This window comes from Pithys albifrons, chromosome 9 (genome assembly GCF_047495875.1).
Source record: "Pithys albifrons albifrons isolate INPA30051 chromosome 9, PitAlb_v1, whole genome shotgun sequence".
In the NCBI taxonomy this organism is placed as follows: domain Eukaryota; kingdom Metazoa; phylum Chordata; class Aves; order Passeriformes; family Thamnophilidae; genus Pithys; species Pithys albifrons.
Window position 1 is genome coordinate 5,852,325 of NC_092466.1, and position 24,242 is coordinate 5,876,566.

The following is a 24,242-nucleotide window of genomic DNA, read 5'->3' on the forward strand; positions in this document are numbered from 1 at the left end:
AGCTTTTTTTTTTTTTTTGGTGAACCATCAACAGCAACCTGTCTAACCTTTTCACTCCCATCCACCTCACACTGCTGTGACCAAGACTTTTCTCTTTCCCTTAGGTCACAGCAACCTAACAGTGTTTTATCTTAGGAGAGATACATGTTGTCACAAGAAAAAAAATTGCAGACAAATTAGTTGCAATAACTGGCTAATTATACTCCTAAAAATGTAAGACTGTGACCAAAAAACTGTGTGAAGGCTTTATTCAACATACAGGATGTGATGTCCTTAGTGACCCAGAGCAGTTCCACTGAAGTCATTAGAATTTTAGTGCCATAAAACAAAAATAAGGATTTTTCCTAGTTGTTTGAGGTCTTTTTGGTTTTTTTTCCCCAATCCATAGCAAAGTATTTTTTTGCAATGGAAAGAAATAAAGAAAATGAGCTACCATTTCACATTAAATAGAAATAATTTGCTTTATGCATGGGAAAAAAAAAAGGACCAAAGCAGACTAGACTACACACAACAAAATCTGAATCAATTGGCATAAACCCTCCAGCTCTGTTCCTGTCACAGTCTTGAGATGTGCACTCACTCTGGGGACTTTCTGCTGGTTCTCAGGCTCCTGCTTCTCTTAATTTCAGGATATTCCTGCTATGTTTGATTTGATATTGTTACCCCGTTCTAGTCAAACCACATTTGTTATTAAATATGGCACTTAAGGTGTTTGAAATACAGAATGTGACCCTGAAAGGGACCTGTTCAGTTTAGCTGGTTAAATATTTCAAAATTTCAGCCTTGGATAATTTCCTCTTCCTGGAGGAAAGCTGAAGAGCATATTTAGGTTAGAGGAGAAATGTTGTTCCATTTTAAATGTTTATCAATAACTCAGTCAATTTTGAGCTTGTTCTTTGTAATACTCCACATGGTTTATTAATGAAAATAACTTGCTAACTTTTATTCTTCTCAAAAGAAATGATAGCACACAGATGTACAAACCCACATTCATGTGTTGTTTTATTGGTGCATTACAACATTACATTTCCTTCACATTGAGAAAGCATGAGATTAAAATACATTGATCCACAGAAATGCCTTCCCTCTGCTGACTTTGCACTGGTGATTACGGCACCTACAGACCCCTCCACAAGTTCCATTCCATTAAGTCCTTCATAATTTTAATTACACTTTAATCAAAGCTTTTACACTATTTTAGGACTTTCAATTTAATTATTCCCATTAAAATGTGTTATTCCTCACTGCTTTTTGCAAGTTCACCAATTACTCTTGCAATTGAATGTTTTATGCTGTATTACACTTCATAGCCAACCTTTTAACATCCACTGCTCATCTGAGGGTTACTTAAGCTTTCCCCATCCCAAAGAAGACAGCTGGTTTGTATCAAAAGCCATTAAAACACTGGGAATGTGTACAGCACAGTTAGGAGGCCCCACACAATTTTGAGATTAAGCCAGATCTATATAAAAACATGCAAAATGCTCTATGCATCAGTATTAAACTTCTAATTCTGATTTAAGACATTTTTTTAACATTTGCATATAACCTGGAAGACTAGGGTTCCTGCTGAAAGAAAAAGATAATGGCTAAGCCTTCCCCTTCCTTTAATCCTCCCATATGAAGTAATAGAAATTGATATCTGTCACAGAATTCTGCAGGATGGTTTAAAAACTCTGTAGAAAGATCAAACCTCCCCCATATTGCGTGGATTTCTAGGATAAGACCTCAGTTACACTAGAGGAGTGTTCTGTCGAATCCAGTGCAAATTCTGAATAACTTTGCTGGTTGTGTGAACTAGAATATTTTCACCAGCAAAGCCACAGCCGTGGTTGGGTCTCTGTCTCTGCTGCAGAGCTCAGAATTCTGTAGTGCCAGTAGAACATCCTCCCTCCAGCTGACACAGTCAGACTGGTCCCAGTTTACAAGGGGATCAGGCCTGATTTCTACAGAACACATTCTGTTCCTTACTGTCATTTCCTATTTATAGTTATTTCCAAATATCATATAAGTTTATACATAGCAAGGTTGCATCCTCTTGTACACAATTATCACATTTATTTTTAAAGGGTTTCTAATTTACTTGCTTTCTATAAAAATTCAAGTGTTGCCAATCAGGAAATAGCTCTCCTCAAAAAAATCTACAAAGCTTAGCTTTGAGAAAAGTAAATGACAAGCCTTACATAAAGACATCGAGCTGTTTGAACCACAAAATGCCTACAAGGCCAATGCATATTCCAACAGGAACACGTAAATTAGAATTATGGCAGCAGTGTCCTCCAGTCTAAAGCACCACAATAATGGGCGTCGATCAACGTTATCTTGATCTCTTTAACCAGCAGCTCCAAGTGCCAGGATGTGGTCTGGAACATTTGCCTGCCTTTTCACAGGATACCTAAGGGAAAAAAATCTGGAATCTGACATTCTGCCATCCAAAGGTACATCATTTCACAGGAAGGTGATGTATACTGCATAGAGCATACATAACAAAACAGAACCCTACTCATAATAAATTAATCCCACATTTATTAACCTTCTCCATGCCGACAGTGGTTTGATTTGTTGAGTTTCAATTCAGGTGCCAAGCCCAGCCCTCGCAAACACCATGATTAGGAACACGATGAGTTGAAAAGGTGAAATGGGACTAGCAGAAAACTGTCTCCAGCCTTCCTGTGGACATGTCACAGTGCTGGAAACCACCACAAGCACCCATGGTTGTGCACCCAAAGTCACAAATGAACATCTTTGCATTCCTTTAGATCACCAATGCTGCAGTGAGTCACTACACAAGAATGAACATGGCACACCGAGGCTCACAGAAAACTCTGTGTTTCTTTGTTCTCCCAGGTTTAGGATTTTTTAAAAAATATTTGCTTTAAAGACTTCAGCTGGTTGAATATCATGAGCGTTCTTTTCTTTCAATTTTTTTTATGTAATTACTGCAAGAGCTCTGAAAAATTTGCTGATGATGTAATACCAAGTTTCTAGTCCATCCTATGTTATTGTTAAGTTAATAATTTTGACAGCATGGAATTTCTTGATTGTGAGGATCATCCTGAATAACTACTAATGCATGAGGCTTGGCTCTTCCAAACACTTCAGCATTCATACCTTTCATCTGCTTAATCATTAGTAGCTCAGGATGACCTTGTCAAAACTTGACAATTAATATAAAGTTCTACCAGCATGTGGAGATTTTTTTTTTATGTTAGAAGGCAATAAGATAAACATAAGGATGATGGCACAGATTATCAAATTATATAAAGAAATGACTGGCCCCAACAGATGCTGAACACCTGGTGAAAAGTGCTGTGTGTACTCAACACCCATCAAAATCAATGAGTGTGAACACAACCAGAACTTTGCAGAAGATAAGTCAGTACTTCAGAAAATCTGTCTCCAGATCTACTATATTCTCAACCACATCTCCTTAGAATCGCCCTCTTAACCACTCTCCATATGGGATTGTTTGTAATTTTTTCCCTTCCCTCAAGTAGTCTGTCTGTTTGCAGTAGACTGAAAACAGGTAATTCAGCAAGTCAATATAAACAGAAAATTCAACTTCAATGGTATGATGATATTACGGCATTAAAAATAAAATATTTCACTTCTCTTTATAAAAAGGAAAGAAACAAAAGAAAAAAAATGTACAGTAAGAAACACTGTTAGAGAGAAGTTTGAAGGAAATGTGAGAAGGCTAAAAGTTCATTCTGCACATTTCCTAAAGTCATACGGGACCTTCAGTGATTCCCTCCAGGGGCAGCCCAGTGGCATTGTCTGCTGTAGGTCGTTCTTCTTTCTTCCCAGAGCTCTGATCCAGCAGGCTGACGTAGGATTTGTGACAAGCTGTGTTACCCAGGGGAGGGTAGTGCTGTCTGTAGCAAATGTAAGCAAAAATGAGGCCAATGATCCCTCCAACAAAAGCATCTGGACAAAAAGAGCAACAAAAGCAGAAAAATGTTACCGTGGAAAGGAGAACCAAGAGTGACACCTGGGAATAAAAGACTTTTGGTTGACATGGAAGTGTCCAACCCAGCAAATGTGAATTTTGAATGTTCATAATTTGGAGCCAAATACCACAGTCACACAGGACACATAAAATCATTACTTTTGGGGGGTCATCCCCAGCATTTTGAACACCCCAATTTGTAGATGGCTGGCCATATTTTGGGAGATGAACTGAGGGAATAGAATGGCCTCCATGGGGCATTAAACACCCATGACATTCCAGAGAACTGCTGACCAACATTTGTGGGTAGTCAATCTATGGATCTTCTTCCCATTTGCCATCACTCTCAGTGGCCACCACCACGTTTTCCATTTATGACCAACACAGCTCCCCTATTCTGTTTTCATCATCCAGAGCTCTCCTGCTCACAGGCACACCTCAACCTGTGGCATTGACTCCAGCCTGCTCCTTGTCCTGGCCCCAGCGCTCCCAGGAAAAAGGGCAGAAACCCCCAGATCTCCTCATGCCTGGTGTGTATCCCAGAAGGAATTCTCCACTGCAGACAGGGAGCAGGCAGGATAGAAGTGGAAAATGATGTCCCTTCAGGCACTGGGCCACTGTGGCTGCAACAATTCCTTTCCCTTGCAGCTCCTGCACAGCCCCTGAGAAGGACAGTTGTCAACAGCAGCTTCAAGCAGATGAATTCTTATAAAAACCCCTGAAAGGTCAAAGACTGAGCAATTCCTGTTAACTGACAACACTTTCTGAGGACCCTTCTTTGTTGCCCCATACTCCTACCAGAAAATAAGATAAAATAAGGCCACTCTATGAGATATTTGCAGCTCTCACAAACAGGCAATTTTAATTTTTCTGTGGGAACTGAATAGCACCTCAAGTGTAAGAGGATTCCTTTGGGTGTGAGGTTCTGCCTCATAATAAAACTGAAACAACCAGAGCAAAATATCACTGAAAATACATTGACTTTGAAAGCCTCAGGTTTAGCACAAATAATGATGGTGGTGAGGCAAAAGGCACTGCTAGAATATGACTTGGCAACACATTTTGTTTCAACAAGACTTATTGAGCCCCATATCATCTGGGTACACCTGTGATTCCACCCTCTCAATTACAAGGAAACCACAGTGTAATCAAAATGGTGAATCATTGGGTTTAGTGACAGAGAAAGGTAAATCAATACAAATTATTTTTGTCTAAAGTCCTTAAATAAAGATTAAATTCCCTGGCTTGTCAGTCTGATAAATATTAGAACAAAGGGCTTGTGGTTCAATTTTCGGTGGGTAATAAATTGTTTGTAATCATCAGAGAAGTGAGATTTCTTTTAACAGGAATAGCTAGGGCCAGAAAACCTGAAAAATTTAATGTTGAGATGGATAAATTTAAGAAATGTGATTATAAGTCACAGCTGAGGGAGAGGACCAGACAGAATGACCCAGAAGATCCCTTCTAATCCTGTGTTCTCTTTCTACACACAAAAAAGACATAACAGATCTGTCACAAACAGATGTAATAGAGGCTCAAGCAAGATTTTAAGAGGTGATTGTGTGCACACAGTATTTGCAAGCAGATGGAATCTTGTCCTGTCCACACAGAAGCTGATTTTGTACCACTCAGCCTGTGCCTGTCAAACTGTCATGGTACAAAAGGTACCAGGGGCAAGAATTTCCATTGTACAGCATCAATCAACTAGGAAAAAATTTAATTAGTGTGACAAGATTCATTTTGTACAAACCTGTGTGGGGTGCAGTTCTCAGATTACCCTTTGATTATGGTTGACTGAATATTACTCCAGCTGCTTTTTTATTTTAACAATAAGGTCAGGTCTGTGACTACTATTTTTAATTATGGAAAAACACCAGATTTTTGCCAGTCCTCTACAAGTTCCCTGGTATTTTAAAACTTGTTGAAAACTTGCCCAGATTATTTCTTTCAAAACATTTACATGTCAATTATGCAACTCTGGGCCTCAGTACAGACTCACCACATGATTTATGCCAAAGATGTCTTGCTTACTGACCTTGATTGGGATTAAGGAACAAACACACAGGCAGCTATTTTGACTCCTGTTTTGAAGACAAGTCTTTCTTTTGTTTGACCTCATGGCAGCCATAACTTTCTTCTTTTTTGTGTGTGTTTTGGTTTTTATTTTGGGTTTTTTTTTTTTTTTTGGTTGGTTGGTTGGTTGGTTGGTTTTGGGGGTTTTTTGGTTTTTTTTCACATAAAGGAAAAATAAAATTCTTTCAATCTAAAATTTATTTCAGTTTTTATTTCCACTTATTCCATGAGTAAATTAACATTTTCAGACTTAACCTTTAGAGAGATTTAGGGACTAAAAAGCAGCCAACACATTCAGGGTTCACAATGAAATTTCCTGATATTCACCAATCCCAAGACTAAGGTCTGGAATATTACTTTCTCCAGCCAAACTGAAGGGAGCTCATAAAGTTCTCATAATATTAACATTCTGAGCCCACTCAATGGCTTTTTAATATCAGGATACTCCACTCCATCCTTCACCTACAGCATGCTAAGCCTTGGGCATTAAACTGATGGTCCTTTTTCATTCCCCACAGCACAGTTAAGGCTCCATCACAAAGCCACCATAAATAATTTAACACAATTAGCTGACTCTACTGAGCATAAAAGTCAAGGCCTGAGGTTCTGTGCTGTGTATTGCAGAGTGAACTATTGTCTCCCTTGAGATCCCAGTTCTTCCAGGGGAAACCACAGGTCACCTGCAGGATAACATCACTGATCCTTAGGAAAAGCTGAGTTTTCAGCTCCATCTTCCTAAAATTCAAAGATAAAACACAAACAGCTGTGATGAGCACAGTCCTGACATAAGACAAGGAAACTGCTGGAAACAGGAGACCGTTAAAGAACATGTCAATGCTAAAGGTGGTGATGAAACAGCCAAGGGAGAACAGCAGGAACACAACAGGGCAGGGAAATGCACGGGTGGATCTGGCTCTGCTACGCTGAGCATTGTAGGAGATAAAAAGTGCTCAGTGGGACTCACATCACAGTCCTCATCCTCCATTCCCCTGTGCCACTGGAGGGGATGAGGGGGAGAAACTGGGACTGAGGTTGAGCCCAAGAAAAAGGGAGAGGGGAAAGATGTTTTTAAGATTCTCTTTTATTTCTCATCATCCTGATTTGATTGGTAATAAACCAGTTTCCCCAAGTCAAGTCTGTTTTGCCTGTGCTGGTAATGGCCGAGTCATCTCCTCCAGCACTCAACTAAACCCATAAACCTTTAATTCCGTTTTCTCCCCCCTGTCCAGATGAGGAGGGGAGAGACAAAATGGCTCTGATGGAAATCTGGTGTTCAACCATAGTCAACCCACCACAGTCTTGGAACAGGAAACAAAATGTAACCAGTGTGAATCAGGTAATGGGAAGGGCCTTGAGGGGAGCCCAGTTTGCAAGGCCAGCAATAGAATCATAGAATTGATTGGGTTGGAAAAGACCTCCAAGATCATTTAGTCCAACCCTTGGTCCAGCTCTAGTCCATTTACTAGATCATGGCACTCAGTGCCGCGTCCAATCTGTGTTTAAAAATCTCCAGGGATGGTGAATCCACCCCCTCTCTGGGCAGCCCATTCCAATGCCTGAGCACTCTCTCTGGAAAGAATTTTTTTCTGATCTCCAACTTCAATTTCCCCTGGCAGAGCTTAAGCCCGTGCCCCCTTGTCCTATTGCTGAGTGCCTGGGAGAAGAGACCAGCCCCCACCTGGCTATAACTTCCCTTCAGGTAGTTCTAGACAGTGATGAGGTCACCTCTGAGCCTCCTCTTCTCCAGGCTAAACAACCCCAGCTCCCTCAGCCTCTCCCCATAGGACTTGTGCTCCAGTCCTATGGGGAGAGGCTCCACACAAAGCCAAGGTGACCTTTACAACAGCACCAGAGATACCAAGTATGCTATTTCTCAGAGGAATATAAGGAGAAATTGGGAAAAAGTAATTACAGGCTGGTTGATTTAGTGGGAGACGAGTGAAGCAAGGAAGGTACAAAGGTGGCAGTAAAGAGTGTCAAGACGTAGAAAAAGAAAGAATAGATGGTATGGTTTTCTGAATTGTGACTCAGTAATGTAAGTGAGCAATTAATAAATAGCATGGCCTTCTACATCAGTTATGTCTTACACTTGGCTTTTAAAGGACTGTGACAGATGCAGCTGGTCTGATGTGTTGCACTCCAGAAGTGCCTACTGTGAGGAAGACACGATGCTGTGGCAGAGACCTGAAGGTCATCCAACCTCACTGGGTAACCTCAGCATCCATCCAGGAGCAAGGAAAATCCATAGCACATCACCATGCTTTAACTCTCATGATGTAACGAAAAAAAATCAAAGAAACACATAGCTAATTAAAAAGAAATGTAGAGAAGGAGGTGGCTCACCTTGCCAGTGATGTTTGTAGTCACACATGCGTGAGAGGGCGATCATCATGGCGCAGTAGAGGGGCAGGATGGCAGCGCAGAGCCGCCAGCTCTTGCCCCGGCCGCTCTCGGTGAAGCAGTGCAGCTTCCCAGCCAGGTAGAAGGTGGTGAAGCCAAGGCCTGAAAATGCAACTGAGAAAGAACCCCCATAACTACAGTGTTTGTTGGTAGCACTGCACCAGAGCATCCCCTGAGATCCTGCAAGGTGGGACAGCAGGATCCCTCTGCTGCAGAGGAGTGTTGGGCATTCCAAGGTGGGGTTGGAAGTGAGGTATGTTGAGAACACCCATCTGCAAAACTTGAGGGAGCTTCAGAATTTGAATGGTGATTCCTGTGTAACCACATAAATCACAGAATCACAGAATATTCTGAGTTGGAAGGGACCCACAAGGATCATCGAGTCCAACTCTTCAGTCAATGGCCCACACAGGGGATTGAACCCATGACCTTGGCATTATTACAGTCAAGTTTTAAGCAACTGAGCCAGAGGAATTAGCCTGATGCTTTTAGAGCTCAGTGTTTTAAAAGGATGTAACAAATTGAATGAGTAGAGGGTATTCTTGTTTTGTTTTGTGATTTAACAAAGCAATCATGACCTTACAAATTTTAAAAAAGCCCATGTTTTTGGGGAGCTGAATGGAAAAAGCCAGTCTTCCAAAAAGTATGTGACATAGAGATGTTCTCCACAGCAATGGTGTCACCCACGTAGCAATGCAGGCAATCAGGCAAGTGAGCACTGCAAAGCAATTTGAGTTTCTTCTCAGATATACTCAGCTTTCCCATAATATAACACATTTGCAAACACTGTGGTCCCTCTAGACATTCACCTACCCAAGAGAAATTTAATTTCTTTTCCCTTTAGCAATTTACCTTTATCCTCTGGGGGAGACAACAGCTGTGAAAAGAATGCCCAATTTGATTTGCACACTACATGAAACATTTAAGCAAATTTTTGAGTCACAAAACCATTTTTTATGCTTCAACCTTCAGCACATCTTTCCTGATTTTAGACCTATTCAAAAAAGTGAAGGTTCAAAGCAGAAAAAGATTCAGACAGTTTGTACTGTAATTTAATTACATTTAAATGAGATTTTTAGGTTCCATTAAGCAGTTTCTACAGAACATGCACAACTGGCAGTGATGAGAGAACCCAGGCCCCAAGTTTCTGTGCTGAACCTCTTTCCTGCTGTAGAGACACTAGATAGATTTTTTTATTATTATTATCTTTCACATGCATTTATATTTTTTTAAAGAACCCAACATTTGAACATTCTTTTTCTGTAGGAAAATTAGTGCTGCAGCTGAACACGTAGCTCTGTGAAACACATCTAGTCTTCAATGACAATGACAAATGTCATACTCAATTTTGCACCTGACTGCAGAGATCAGAAAATAGAACAAGAGCACATAAACCACAGAGAAAGAAATTATAAACATTTATTCAAGAATTTGAAATACTTTTTTGTGACTACCTTTATACTTTTAATCTTTATGATATCTAAGAAACTGTATAAGAGGTAAGAAGTGACATAGTTATCTAACACATTGAAATCTTTCTTTTCTGACTACCTTTATACTTTTTATCTTTGTTATATCTAAGGAACTGTATAAGGGGTCATGGGTGACACTCATAACACATAATCCTGTTCTGGTTCTGCTGTCAGCCAATTTAATTCTAAAATCACTATCAGTGCTGGGTCAGGTGTATTTCTTTCCTTCTAATCTCCTGACAGGGCTTTTTAAATGCCCTCACCCTCACAGGTGGCTGTGGTGGAGCCAGACAGAAAGCAGATTAATCATCAAACCAATACACCAAAGGTGCTGTTTTCTAGATGCTTTTTCAACCAGTGCTGATTCCAGACTTGTCAGGAGACAGTGGGAGGCAAGCTTTGAAATGTTAACAATGCTGAATAAATAGATTTCTTGCAGACTGGGTTACCTTCTTGTGAACAGACCTTAGAGAGCCATGTGAATCTGCTTTGCCTTTCAGGCTGTTGAACAAGAAGAAATTATTTCTTCTGACATTTCAGGGAACTCTTGAAGTGAATGTATTTTCTTAAAAGTAGCATGTCTTACACAGAAATAGGCTGTGAGATTCATAGTCAGGACACCAGGCTGTATCCACCATGAAAATACAAATCTATTTTCCTGACAACATATCTCAGAAAACTGGAATACCCCTTTCCTTTTTAAAACATCCTCTCCAACTCTTAGCAGTCAAAGTAGACTGACACACCCAAAACAACAAATAAACATTTCTTCTTCCCAGTGTAGACTTCCTCTTGTGCCTCAGACTTGTTAGATTTGCCAGTGGAACATGACAAAATGAAATCTGTCTTGGATATGCAACATCAAATCCAATCCTGGAATGAAGACTCTTAAATACTTCCTCTCAAGAATTACTTTTACCTTCATATTTCCATTTTCATCTCAGGTTATTGTTTCTTTAGATCTTTAAAATCTGAAGACACTATTCCCAAGCAGAAGAATCAAATGCTTTGTGGTTTCATTTTCAGGCAATCTACAATGCCTTGGAATTTAGAGGGCTTAAAGAAACACTGCCAAACTATAAAGGAGGTGTTCAGTTCACACAGAGTAATATTCAGGATTATTAGCATTTACCAGGCAATTTTACTAGCAAAGCAACACCCTTCACTACAGTTTCTTGCAGAAAGAAATTAATACTCTATAGAAAGAAGGCAAGAGCAACATAAAATGCCTGCCAGGTCTCTTTGGACACATTGACATAAATGGAAAGAAGAAAATCGGTCTGATTTAGTTTAAAACAATGATAACTCAATAGATGCTGACATGGATAGATGTTGATGCAAATTTCAGACACAAATATTTAATTGATTTAAGTGTTGGAAGAGAAAGGAATGAATCAAACACACAGCAGAAGGATATGAGGTATTTTAAACCATTGGTGTAGAGAACTCAAATCAAAGTCCTGATGCCCCAAGTTGCTGGAGACAGGGAAACCTCTCCTGAGACAAGGCACAGGTGCTACAAGGGCTGATAAAATGCTGTATGTTTTGGGGACTGTCACTGAACTGTTCTCTTTAAACAAGCCAGCTGTGGTTTCTTAAGAAACTAAAAGAGATTAAGGGAATTTTGGAATGAAAAGGGAAAATTTATGTCTTACAGGAATCAGGACTATGAGCTAACTCAGAGAGGATAACAGACTTAAAATGTGATGCAAACCCATTAAGCAATATTTGATTTGTCCCTTTATTATTTCCTTTCATTTCCTGATCTGCTGATAGGGCTGATATTGTGTTTGGGCCAGCAGGGCTAATTAAACAACACTAAAAATCTTGGCTTTGCAAATCTTTGTAACCTTTCTGAATTGATCCTGAAGGGAATTGAGACTCATGGTACACATTGCTTATGTTTTGGGTTTCTTTAAGTTGTCTGGAACTGTGACTGGAAGGAACATTTTCAAATCACACCATAGTGGTACTTGCAGCATGTCAAAAATGTCTTGCTTTTGGGCATTATCATTATTGGAGTAAATAAAACTACACTAGAATCAATTGCTCAGTTTGTTTCTAGCATATTCTTTTAAAACAAAGGAGTTAACAGAAGAACTGAGGAGGATGAGAGCACCTGGAGACACTGCAGAGCCCATCCTGCCACTGATCTCTCCACACTGGGGGGCTGGCTCAGATCTGTACAGACCAAACAATGACCACGTTGAAATGCATAAAGTGAGAATCTGTAAACAAGAATCTGACCTAAAGCACCACAAGTAAATTATTCATTAAAAAATGTAATTGTTTTCGTGAGTGTTTTACAACAATGAAACTATCCCACGAGCATCTTCAGCTCCTCAAGTTCTAATGGATGCTTTGCTAAGCACACAATAAATGTCTTTTCTACACTAAGCAGTTTTTGAGCCGAAGAAAAAATCCTCAACTTACTTAAGTGGCATTAAATTATAACACTGCAAAACAACCATTCAAATGGCCTATATAAGAATCAGAGGAAATGATCCATCTCTTTGTCTGTAATGTCTTATACTGGCAGTGATTACTATATATTTTCCAAATGCAAACACATGCTATTCATCACTGGAATTGCACAGCAGCCCACTGTGTAATTCCTCTGGCTGGGGCTACTGGCAAATGTTTCCAGTTTCACACTGTTCAAAGACTGAAATATTTATCTTTTTTGAAGGAAAAAGTATGATACCAAATGAGTGCATAAATTTTAATGCTGACATACAACTCAAAGAGCATTTTATAGAAGTCTAATTCCCAAAGAATGTTTTGAGCTTATTATCACAGGCAAAATATTTTTACTTTTTTTCCAAGTGGGACAGTCAATCACCTTCCCTTTGGCTCAGCTTTATTAATTTCTTTTCACCAAGAAAGACAGTTCAGCAGAAGGAACATGAAAAGCACATCACAAAATACAAGTGTATGGAGGGACTTGGGAAACAAAAAAGAGTTATTGGAGACAGAGACATGTTAGAACAAAAAGAAACCTCTATTATCTGAAAAGCAAGAGTGTTAGTCATGAGGTTGTTTTTGCAGGACTGTCTCAGTGAATTCTTATGAGCATTTTCTGGGTTGTTTTTCCTCACATATTTTTTATGCACCTTTCAAGATCCCTCATTTCACCTGAAATACCTAAAGGGGTCTCTGTGTGTGTGTGTCATTGCAACCAAAAAATGAGAACTAGGTTTTAATTTGTTCAGTTAATTATGTTATATTTAAAAAATCCTGAAAGTGAACCTTTTCCACAGCCTAATTTTCCATAGAAACCTTGAACCAACCCCTTTCCTCTGAGAACACAGTAAAGAGAAGCCAAAACCAGTTCAAGATTCTGGAATTACTCTGAAGAGAAGGGGTCAACACCCAGGCACAAATGGAAGAGGTCTCAGCATTAATATCAGCTACAAGAGACTGCCTTGTGAATGCAGCCCCAACACAACTGTATCACACTGGAAAAACACCTTTCTGTGCACAGTGTTTGTTTAACTCCTCACTCACTGCCAATATCTCGGTGCTTTTCAATTCCACTTGGGGAATTCAGGTCTAACTCATGATTTTACAGTCAATTTAATAAAGAATAACATCAGGATGGAAATGGTCTTTGAATCCCCATGATGGAGCTGCTCTAGTGTGGTCCCTGGCTAATGCCCTCTCCTCCTTACAGACATCCCAGCTGTTATTTGTGTGTTAAACCAAACGTGCATCCCCTTATGAAACAGAGTCCTGATACTGTAACTCTACATTCTTGAGAAAAAAAATTAAAACTGAGATAAGAGTTGCCAGGTTAATTCAAACAGGTCAGTACCAATTAAAGAGCTACACCCTGCCAATTATCAATAATCAGGGAATAAATTTCCCTCTCTGCTACACCTCAGCCTAAACACAGGATCCAGCCAGCAGCTTTAGATCATTGTCTACCCAACTTTAATACAAATTATGGTCCTGGGGCATTTTTGAGATATCTAACTAGAAATAATCCCTGTCAAGAGCAATTTTTTCTTTCCAGTTCATCCTTGGAATACTCCAAGTCCCACCTATGGGGATCAGGGTAACTTCTTGCCTTGCCCTACATATGCTATCAGTAGTCTCCTTAATAACAGGTCACATCCTGCTCACCAGCTTGTCATTCCATCCACCATGCCAAGGGTTTGTATCAGTCACTCAGGGGTGTGCATTTAATTATAAATCTGTTTGAAGGAAGCTGGCCCAAGCACACAGACTAGGCAGGTAAAATACAATTAGAAGACAATCTGAAGTCATCTTGATGGATGGAAACTCTTTAAAGTGGAGGATCAGGATGCTTCAGTCAAGCGCAAGATGCAGTGCCAAGGAGTTGGCTGGATTATACCAGTGACAGGACTTCCTGCAAATAATCCCCTGAGTACTTCCAAAATAAACTAGGAAAATCCCAGGACCTTGCACAGCCAGAGCAGTAGGGCTGTAGAGAAGATCTCTGCTTCTCTTTTCTTGCTGTGAGACACAGCACGAATGGGAAAATCTTATTTGTTCCTGCAAAATGCAAAGCAATGAGGCTTATCTATCCATCATCTGCAGGAGGAACCTGTTACTGGGAGTTTTCAGTAAAGAAGCAGAGTTTGGAGAGGGGGAAGGTGAATGATATGAAGTCTTCTCCAACCACACATTCAAAGTGATAAAAGTGATCACCAAGGGGAGAGTGGCTGCACAATGACATTATGCTGTCACCAAAGGCAACACTGGACTCCAAACTCCTAAATAATCTCTTGAGAGAAATTTTTAAATAACTCTCTTGAGTGAGTCATGGACTGGAAACTTGGGCATCTTCATTCTCAGTTCAGCCAAGAGACTCTGAAGATGGCAAATCTAAAGTTGCTCTCCCTTCTGGAATACGCAGTAGATCTGGGATTAATCTTTTTAATTATGTAATGAAAAATGAGAAAATATATTAGTATATAATGCCATTAAAAAAAAGTTATTATGTTAAATAACGAGTTGTTGGGGAGACCTCTCTGCGGCCTTCAAGCACCTTAGGAGGGTTTATGGAAAAGAGGGAGAGGGATATTTTACACAGACAGACAGTGGCAATACAAGGGACAATGGGTTCAAACTGCCAGAGGGCAGGGTTAGGTGAGATGGTGGGAGGAAACACCTCCCTGGGAGGGTGGGCAGGCCCTGGCACAGGTGCCCAGAGAAGCTGTGGCTGCCCCATCCCTGGGAGTGTCCAAGGCCAGACTGGACAGGGCTTGGAGCAACCTGGGCTGGTGGGAGGTGCCCCTGCCCATGGCAGGGGGTGGAGCTAAATTATTCTATATGCTACAGTGTAAAGTAAATGCATAGACATGTTTGCCAGGTGAGATAAATACCAATGAGGAACCACTGCTTGGCACTGACATGATGCCATGCATTGAAACCCCACTTGTTTTATAAATTCAGGGGAAAAAAGGAAGTATTTTGGAGATATTCTGGAGAGACACACTTATAATCTGAACCTCAAAGAGACTAACAAGAGTTGATTTATTACCAGCACTGGAAAACTGAACTTCAGGGAGTTCATCTCCCACCCCCTCCTGAATTCAAACAGCCCTTGCATTGAGTACTGAGAGGTAAATACGACACAGAAGAGGTAAAGGCATTAAACACAAGCATCCCAAGTATACTTAGAGTTTGGATTAAGAAGCCAATAAGCCCCACAGGAGATTTGCTTTTTTTCCTTGAATATCTGAGAAATCCATTTGTTAATTCCCTGGATTCTCTTGTAAAAGGATGAAATATTTCAGTGAGACAGTGCCATACAGCTGTTAATTATGAGATTTATCTTGAAAATTGGGGAGTAGCAGCAATTACCACCAAAAACCTGTGGCTTGTAGCTCATTTGTTACTTAAAATGTTCACTTTCAACTGAAGGAAATATGATTATCCTCCATAAAATTGCAGCTAAAGATAATTAACAGTTCAAATTTAGATATCCAACTATAATTACATGTACTGAAGTCATATTTTATATGAATTATCACAGGATAGCAAACAATTCTATTGAAATTCAATTATTTCTTCACTCTGAAGCACATAAATAATTTTAATTTTTCAAACAAATGAGTGGCTTTTAAAATGTAAAAATATTTTCATTTTTACAACTGGCTAATTTTAATTATTTAGTGGAAAAAGGGAGGAGGAGCCACCTCTTCTCATGCTCTGATGACATAACATTTCTCAGGCACCTTTTTTTCTTTTTAGTGACACAGCAAGAAACATTACAAATATACATTCATTTAATTAGTGCTTCATCAGGCAAATCTGGTGCAAGCATGAACTGCCTAATCAGCTTTGATATCACCAGAGAAGGCAACTCCTGGGGGATAACACAACAGAAATGCACTATACAGTGACAAACAACACTGAGTGGAACAGACAAACAACACTGAGTGGAACAGTCAAGATAAAGAGAAAATACAATATTGACTAATCAGTCAGTCAGGAGCAAAGGTGTTGGGTTGTTTAAAGAACTCCTGAAGTAGATTTTATCTGTTTAAGAAGACAACTCACACCAAGCAGACTCCTAGTCTGACTGTCAGAGACTTTACAGTTAGTTTAGAAAAGGGGAAAAAAAAATCAAGAGATTCCTCTTCTTCTCCCAAACCCAAGGAATGGACTAGAGAGAAACCTAATTTAGGGATAATCTTGAGAATGCTTTCTGCCCAATAAACAGAGTTTATCTGGTAGGAATGGGACACCTCCAAACAAATGCAGACACTGGGATGGGAACCAGTTATCAGGGCTGTACTTGTGAGAGACAAATACACATGTCCAAGGTATGCCATAGAACAGTTTTTGGGAACAGAATCAAGGTCAGAGCCATGGATAGTCACATACAAACCCTCTTGTGCTTCTCATATTTAACTCATACCCTTTACCCACCCTACTTCAAGAGGACTCCTCTGGATAAGTGATACTCTGCTTTCCACTCAGATTCCAGTGTGACCACCTCCTGTCACAGCTTTCCCACACCATTCCCACATCTCCTGTCCCTGGATCCCAGGGGATCAGCCAAGCCAGGCTAATACAATGAAAAATAAAATGGCTTATCATATAATAGAGAACTTCTTGCATGGCTGAGCAAGTGATGTATTAAATATTCAGTGATATTTAAATATTTTTAAAATACGATTTAATATGACTCACCAGTCATACTAAATCATATTTAGTCCCAAGTGTCTGTGGAAATGCTATGATAACATAAACATCTGGTCAACCATTCTGATTTCTGTTATCTGATTAATTCCCTCAGTAAAATCATCCAAAGACATTTTTCTTTCACCTACCTCCCCTGCAGGTGATTTTATTTTTTTTAAGACCTCCCATGCTCTTATCCCCTGGCAGTTTCATCCACAAATCCAGCTTGCATTGCCTTCCAACATGGTCAGAAGCTTCCCACATAATCATTCTCCAAAGGTTTCCAGTTGCTTAAACAAAGTGTAGGAACCACAGACTGAGAGACTCTTAAACCCAAATAGTTCAGATTGAAGTAAAGGAAAACTGGAAGACTCAGGAGAAAATCACCAGAAAAACCAGTTGGTTGTAAAATAGCATTGTTATTTTTAAGAATATTTTGCATAAACATTTTTCCTGTAGATTTCATTAGATAAAACACTGATCATTATTTTCTCAGTCCTCCACAGAAGGCAGGAAAAAATACCTATTTAATTACCTGCAATAGCTCATGTTGTCTGTGTAGAATGGACAGTAACAGGAAAATCCAAATGAGGTTTTCTCCAGATGTTTTTTTTTTCTTTCTGGCATAAATAACATCCTTCATTTCCTGTATTGATCTCATAGCTTTTATCTCAAGAGACTTTTAATATCTCCTTGTTTTCAAGAGACCTAAATTAATGTTTTTCAGAAAACTTGATGAGTGAGATTTCTGCAATTTGATAAATCAGTCAGCCACCTCCAAAGGGTGCCCAGTATTTTATCATTCCATTTCAAGGTTTTTATTGATTTATTTTTCTTTTGCTTACAGCAAAATTGTAGTTGGTCTTCTTTTTATTGAGATAATTCTAGATTGATTCAGGGTTATTTGCATTAGAAGAACATGATCTTACATGGGCCAACTCTATCCCTCTCACTGCTCTAAAGGGTCCTGAGGCAGCAGCAGCATTTGGAGACAGATCACTCACCTCAACTTAGGAAGGTGACAGCTCTGTGGGGTTTTAAAGTCCCCATGGAAACAGAATGGTTGGGTTTACTTCCAAGTAGCTCAAGTCCAGGCAGAGACTCTCACACATATTCTGATTGATTCTTACCATGGGCTGGAAGATCACCCCATGATGTGCTACAAGAGGGACTGTCACAACATCCTCCTCAAAAACGTGCCTCTGATCAGAACAAAAATGCTGTCACAGAAAGTCTGACCCTTAATCTCTACAGATGTGAAAAATCACCCTATCAAGTATTACTGATTGAACCTGGTCAAAATGTTTCACAGCTGGTGAGACTGGGGGAAAATTCACACAAAAATATCAGTTTCTACTTCTCAAAACAGGAATTCTGACTAGGCCTGTGAATCTTTAATTTCCTTTTTGCAGAGTAGAATAAAGAGAGATCCTTTCTTGAGCTGAAATTGGAAGAGAGCAAAGAAACATGTTTATGCAGTGAATACAAAGAACACACAACCAAGCCAAGGTTTTGCTTCTCACCCACAGTGCAGTAGCCAAGTCTGTCTTACCCCCCAAGTGCTGCCTAATTCAGCCCATGGCTGAGCTCACCTGCCTTAAAGAAAACTCCAAGCTGAAGGATGTATTATTAAGGAAGAACTACAACAACAGCTAATTTAGAAACATCTCAATATTTGGGTTCCTTGTATACCTAAATGCTACATAAAAACATCTGGAATGGATTCTGGAGTGTGATGTCAGTGCTATGCAGCAATGGCCGTTTCAGGGAATCTCAATATCTGCCAGTGCTGTAGTGAGACTTCATCCTTAACCATGGTCAGAAGCTGATGTGCCAACCCCCTTCTGAGTTACCAGCCATCCATTTTCAAATTAGACTTGAGCTTTCTGACCCATTTCACAGCAGAGAAGAGCTGTCACCACAGTTCACAGATGAAAATTGATCTTTGGGTCTCTGGTGTGACTCAAAGTCCTTTTAACTGAAAAGGTCAGGCAGAAGAACAATGATCTTAGATTTAGACACAGCCACAGTCTCCAGCACCACAGTGAGTCTTCTGCAGGCTGTGAAATCAAGCATGTGTCTTAAACTTAGCTTAAAAATCTGGCTTAAAATGTTAAAGGTAGGTAAGAGAAAAGGAAGAACTTCACAGGAAGGTAATGAAGCTTCTTCCCTACACAGATGAAATCAATCTGAACAGTCACAACAACCAGGAAACAGCAGTAACTGCTGGGAAAACTGGTTTATCAAAGCTAAACTCAGAGATTTATTTATTCTTCCAGCTCACTTTTTTTAACTTCAACTTTTCAGCATTTGAGGAAGAACCATGTTGCCCCACAGAGTCATTCACTGTATTCTTCATTAATGACCCAGGATTGAAGTTGATTCCATGTTTTTGCTTACTTGCCCCTGAACTCTCACTCTGCTCTTGAGTTCCCTGCATGATCTGGCCCCCAGATTAGGAAAAACAAAGAGCACACATATACCCCTCTTTGCTATTCTGTGTGAATCACAGATTACAGTGAATTGCAAGGCAGCAAACCTCAGTCCTGAGACCAAGCAACAGATTTAACTGCTATAATTCCTGATTTTCCATGCAGCCTTTGGTAGTGTTAAATAACATGTTACCACGAAGAATCCCTTTACTTTCAGTTTTTCTTCAAGAAGGTTCTGCTGAATTTTGCCAGTTAGCAGAGGGCTGTACCACCTCTTGCTTCATCTGTTTTAGTCACTTTAAAGAACAAGGGCTGGGTGCTGGGGAGAAGCAGAGAGCTCTTAGATGGCTTGGCAGCAAGCCCACTGTCTGCAGAGGAACTGATGGAAAGAGAAGGACCTTTCCTTTCACTTTTGGTATATTCTCAGACAGACAAGTGGCAAGCACTGGCAAGGATGGATAAACTACCTCCATGGCTCTATATTTTCATAAAGAGAAGGGCCAGATAAACAGCCAGCTTGTTTATCACAGTAATATGTATTACAGCTGCTTGGTAAGCTGCCTCCTGAGCCAGTTTATACTCAAACTTGTGGAAATTAACTGTTGATTGCTTTTAGAAAATAGAGTGAAGCACAGACCTTGTGGCTAAGGGGACAGATTCTCCTGAGTGCTGGCTCTGCAGTTGGGTGCTCTGCCACTCCTGGCCAGGACAGGATGCTCTGGAAGGGATGAGCTTGGTGATTCTTGATCCTTCTCTCCCCTGCCCCCTGCATTCAGTGACAACCCTCAAATGCAAACACCAGCAGAACTGTTAGTTTTGTGGCAGTGACTTTCATTCTGTGAGGAGCCTTAATAAAGAGCAGCCCTAAGAAGCTAACTTAGGAACTTCACTTCTGGGAAATATGTCAGTGTTGAGGGGAAAGGCATGTTAGGAATATCTGTAGGATTTGGGAATGGACCTTGGTCACAAGGAAGAAATACTAATGAGGTGTAAAAAGTCATCTGGGATTCCTCTCCCCTTATTTAAAGAAAGGACCTGGGAAACTCTACAGAAGATATTCTCTTATATACACTTGAGCTTGTTATAATAGAATGAGCAATTATTGTTGTTACTCATAATGGAATCTGTTCAGGATTGGTCTGAGGATGTAATCCCATTTATTATGCCAGAAGTAAAGGGTAAGCAATTACTTTTCTCCTCCTGCTGTTTGTTCTTCCTTTCTTAGGACATCAGTACTCTCACAAAGTGAATATCCTCCTCTTGATATAAACAGAATCCACAATGTGCAACATGCTCCACTGGTAGTGTTTTCTTAACACCATATTAAAGAGCACAGTAGGTATTAAAACCCAATTCCCAGACCACTGCTCCCATTAACCCTCTTTGCTGAGAACTGCTTTGATGCAGAGGTTGACTATGAATAATTAGAATTCTTCAGGCAATTCAATTCCGGCATAGTTTTTGATCAGAGCAAGATTATGTTGGAAATGGATGTTTACTGTGATTTGTGATGAGTTTAGAGCTGCAAAGGCTCATCTTGAATAATGAAACTGGGAAAAATCAGCTCTTCTTGAAGTGATAATCAGTTAGAACCTTGCAAACTTTGGTTACATAGGCAGGGACATTTTACTACCTAGGTTTTAATTGTATAAAAAGTGCCATTTGTTGAAAAATTGACAGGGACAGGAACTGTTTCTTTAGAAAACAAAATTCCTTATAAAAATGAGGTCAACCATAACATCAGAGTTGGGTTTTTACTTATTATTTAGAATCACAGACTATTCTGAGTTGGGAGGAACCCACAAGGATCATCGAGTCCAACTCTTAAGTCAATGGCCCACAGAGGGGATTGAACCCATGACCTTGGCATTATTACAGACAAGTTTTAACCAACACCCTGTCTGTGAGAACTGTGGGGTAAGACTAAACTATACCCAAAAGGTAGAGAAAAAAAATTTCTTCTTAATTTCTAGAAGGCCATTCTTTTCTCAAACATATCAATACACCTTCATTCACCAAGGAGGTAATTAAAAGATATAAGACACAACACATCAGTGTTATTGTCCCCACACTGATTACATTCTTCATTTCAGATTTCTGATTAAATTCTCTGATTTCTTCAGCTGTATTAGACAGTAATCACTACAAACCTCTTTGAGCCAATATAATATAAAGAAGGAAAACAAAAACTCCCACACAATCTCTTACATAGTTGTGTTAACACTCACTCTGGAAGCTGTAAAATTTAGATGTTACCATAATTCCTTCAAAACTCTATTCTATGCAAAAACAAATCTCTTGATCCAATAAAGATGTCTTTTAAATTAAAAAAAACCCAAACAACAAAACAATAGCACAATTTAGCAAAAAGTCAACTTTTCAAACTAATTTAAAGTACCTAACTTGGAGCTACAAATATAAAATCATATGTATGTTATTTATTTCACTGCTAGTACAGTGCTTTTATACAAAAAATGTTAATTTTTATTTGATTTTATTCTCATAAATCTATCCAATCCAACACAAAATTGCATATATGTATACATGGGTATTTATGGCCATCAGAGGCTTCAGACCCCACTGACAATACAGGCTCCAAGAGGTTAAAATCAACTCTCACCAAGCCACTATTTTTTCCTTCAGCACAAAGGTACCAAAACCAGTCTTGTGTAACTCTCTAATTTAAGACAGCAATCCTTTAGCTGAAAAATATGCCTTAAATAGTTCTGACCAATTCAGAAAAAACACATTTAAAAACAGTCACTAGATAAAGCTGAAGCCAAAACTGGCAATTGCAGAGTGTGTGTGAATGTTTTGGGCAGAGTGAGAGCCTTAATGCAGTTTTATTGTGATGAATTAATCACTTCCTCTAAGAAAGCAAACAGGGTCAAGAATTTGGCATCTCATTCACACAGGGTTTTTGGTGTTTTTAAATAAAATGTGTTGTGTTACTATTATTTACCTATACTTGCTTGTACAAAGACTTCATTATTACAGGCAAGGCAGCATAGAAGATATTTGTTTGTTTTATTTTTACTTTTAACCTGAACAGCCCATTTTCCTGAACAATATTTGAAGCAAGTCTGTATTGTTGAGTTGCTACATTTTTCTTTATAATTTTCAGGAGATAAGCCAGAGACTGATTATATGGCAAGCAGATCAGAATACACAATACTGTGGGTTTGCAGCAGTTGCACATCTGTATTTCCATCAGAATGGTCAATTGCTTGTGGAGCTGAGGTATGAAACAGGTCCCTGGGTACACCTTTCCTCTGCACACAAGATGGAATCGAGTTCCTTTACTTTTTTGTCTATTTACTGTTCTAGTAACATAGAATCATAGAATGGATTGGGTTGGAAAAGACCTCCGAGATCATCAAGTCCAACCCTTGGTCCAACTCCAGTCCCTTTACCAGATCATGGCACTCAGTGCCATGGCCAAGCTCAGCTGAAAAACCTCCAGGGATGGGGAACCCACCCCCTCTCTGGGCAGCCCATTCCAATGCCTGAGCACTCTCTCTGCAAAGAATTTTTTTCTGATCTCCAAGTTAAATTTCCCCTGGCAGAGCTTGAGCCCATCGTGCCCCCTTGTCCTATTGCTGAGTGCCTGGGAGAAGAGACCAACCCCCACCTGGCCAGAACTTCCCTTCATTTAAGATCAGATCTAACCATGAAGTTGTCCTGATTTTGGCAATAAGTCAAGACTAATTCATTAAACACAAACACATACTACTTTTGCACCATTTTCTTGGCTTGCTGTTGGTGGTCTGCCCTCATTTCTACAGGTGAAATCTGGGTCAAAGTTCCATTTAAAATGCAATGAATCAGATCTTTATTCCTCTGGTGTAGAGCTCTGTACCCAAAACATGGTAGCACCAACTTGGAAAGATGATGTGGATTCTCAGGCAGAGCTTGAGCTCTGGCAGGGGAAATTTAAGTTGGATATCAGAAAAAAATTCTTTAATGCACTGATAATTAAATGAACCCTTCTGATTTCTTTCCCATTTTTGATTCCTGAATATCTGGCCTACCTAAAATTGCTTCACTGGATGTAAACCTTGAAATATAAGCATTTATTTCCCATGCACATTGATTTTTCAGATAGACAGCATTGCAGGACTCATAAGTTCATATTTTGTTTATGGAAAGATCTTGTCAGCCTGACATAAATATCGAAATTACATCAGTCATGAGACAAAAAGGAAGAAATCAATCATAAAAAGCTTTCCATTGGTGTAATGTATGTCTGCAAACTCAGGGATCTTTTCAGACCCAGCTGTGCACGTGGCTTGTCCAATTAACTGTAATGAGCTCATATACCCTAATTTACCTCTAATCAACAAGTTCCCCTGTGTTGCATCCAGTTAAATATTCTTTATCCATACATCATATTTTTCATCAATGGGTGAGCTGGGTAATCACTGCACTTATTAATTGCAGAAAACAAAAGGGTTATACTGATTTCTGCATAATCTGCTCTGTTTGTTTCATTCAACACACTGATCATTCTGTCTGTATGTCCGTCCATCCATTTGGTTGTTCACGATTATTTTTTATCTGCTGTTTGCTGCTGTTGTTTCAGCCTTGTTGCAAGGAGGGAAACAGATCTTGAGAGGTGAGGATGCCATGAGGGATCTTCAGGTCAGGCTACAAGATAAGTCTGCAGAAGGCACACAGGAAGGGCACAGGCAGGAAGAAATGTTGCTGTTATGATCTTCATAAACAATTATTTTGATGAAGTATGGACATAGAGAAGCT

At 39.6% G+C, this 24,242-nt stretch overlaps 1 protein-coding gene across 2 annotated transcripts in view; it reads right to left on the bottom strand.

Annotated features, from left to right (window-relative positions):
- Positions 1 to 910: 910 nt before the first annotated feature.
- Positions 911 to 24,242, bottom strand: part of PLPP4 (phospholipid phosphatase 4) — a 54,144-nt gene continuing 30,812 nt past the window's right edge. Inside the window, exons 6-8 of one of the 2 annotated variants that reach the window (XM_071564089.1) lie at positions 8,366 to 8,536; positions 3,739 to 3,927; positions 2,307 to 2,395 (exon numbers count right to left, since the gene is read on the bottom strand). In XM_071564089.1, coding sequence (XP_071420190.1) covers positions 2,385 to 2,395; positions 3,739 to 3,927; positions 8,366 to 8,536 — 371 coding nt within the window. In that variant the 3' untranslated portion in view covers positions 2,307 to 2,384. Of the gene's footprint in view, positions 3,928 to 8,365; positions 8,537 to 24,242 lie in introns of both variants that reach the window. The other variant, XM_071564090.1, reaches the window with a different exon arrangement.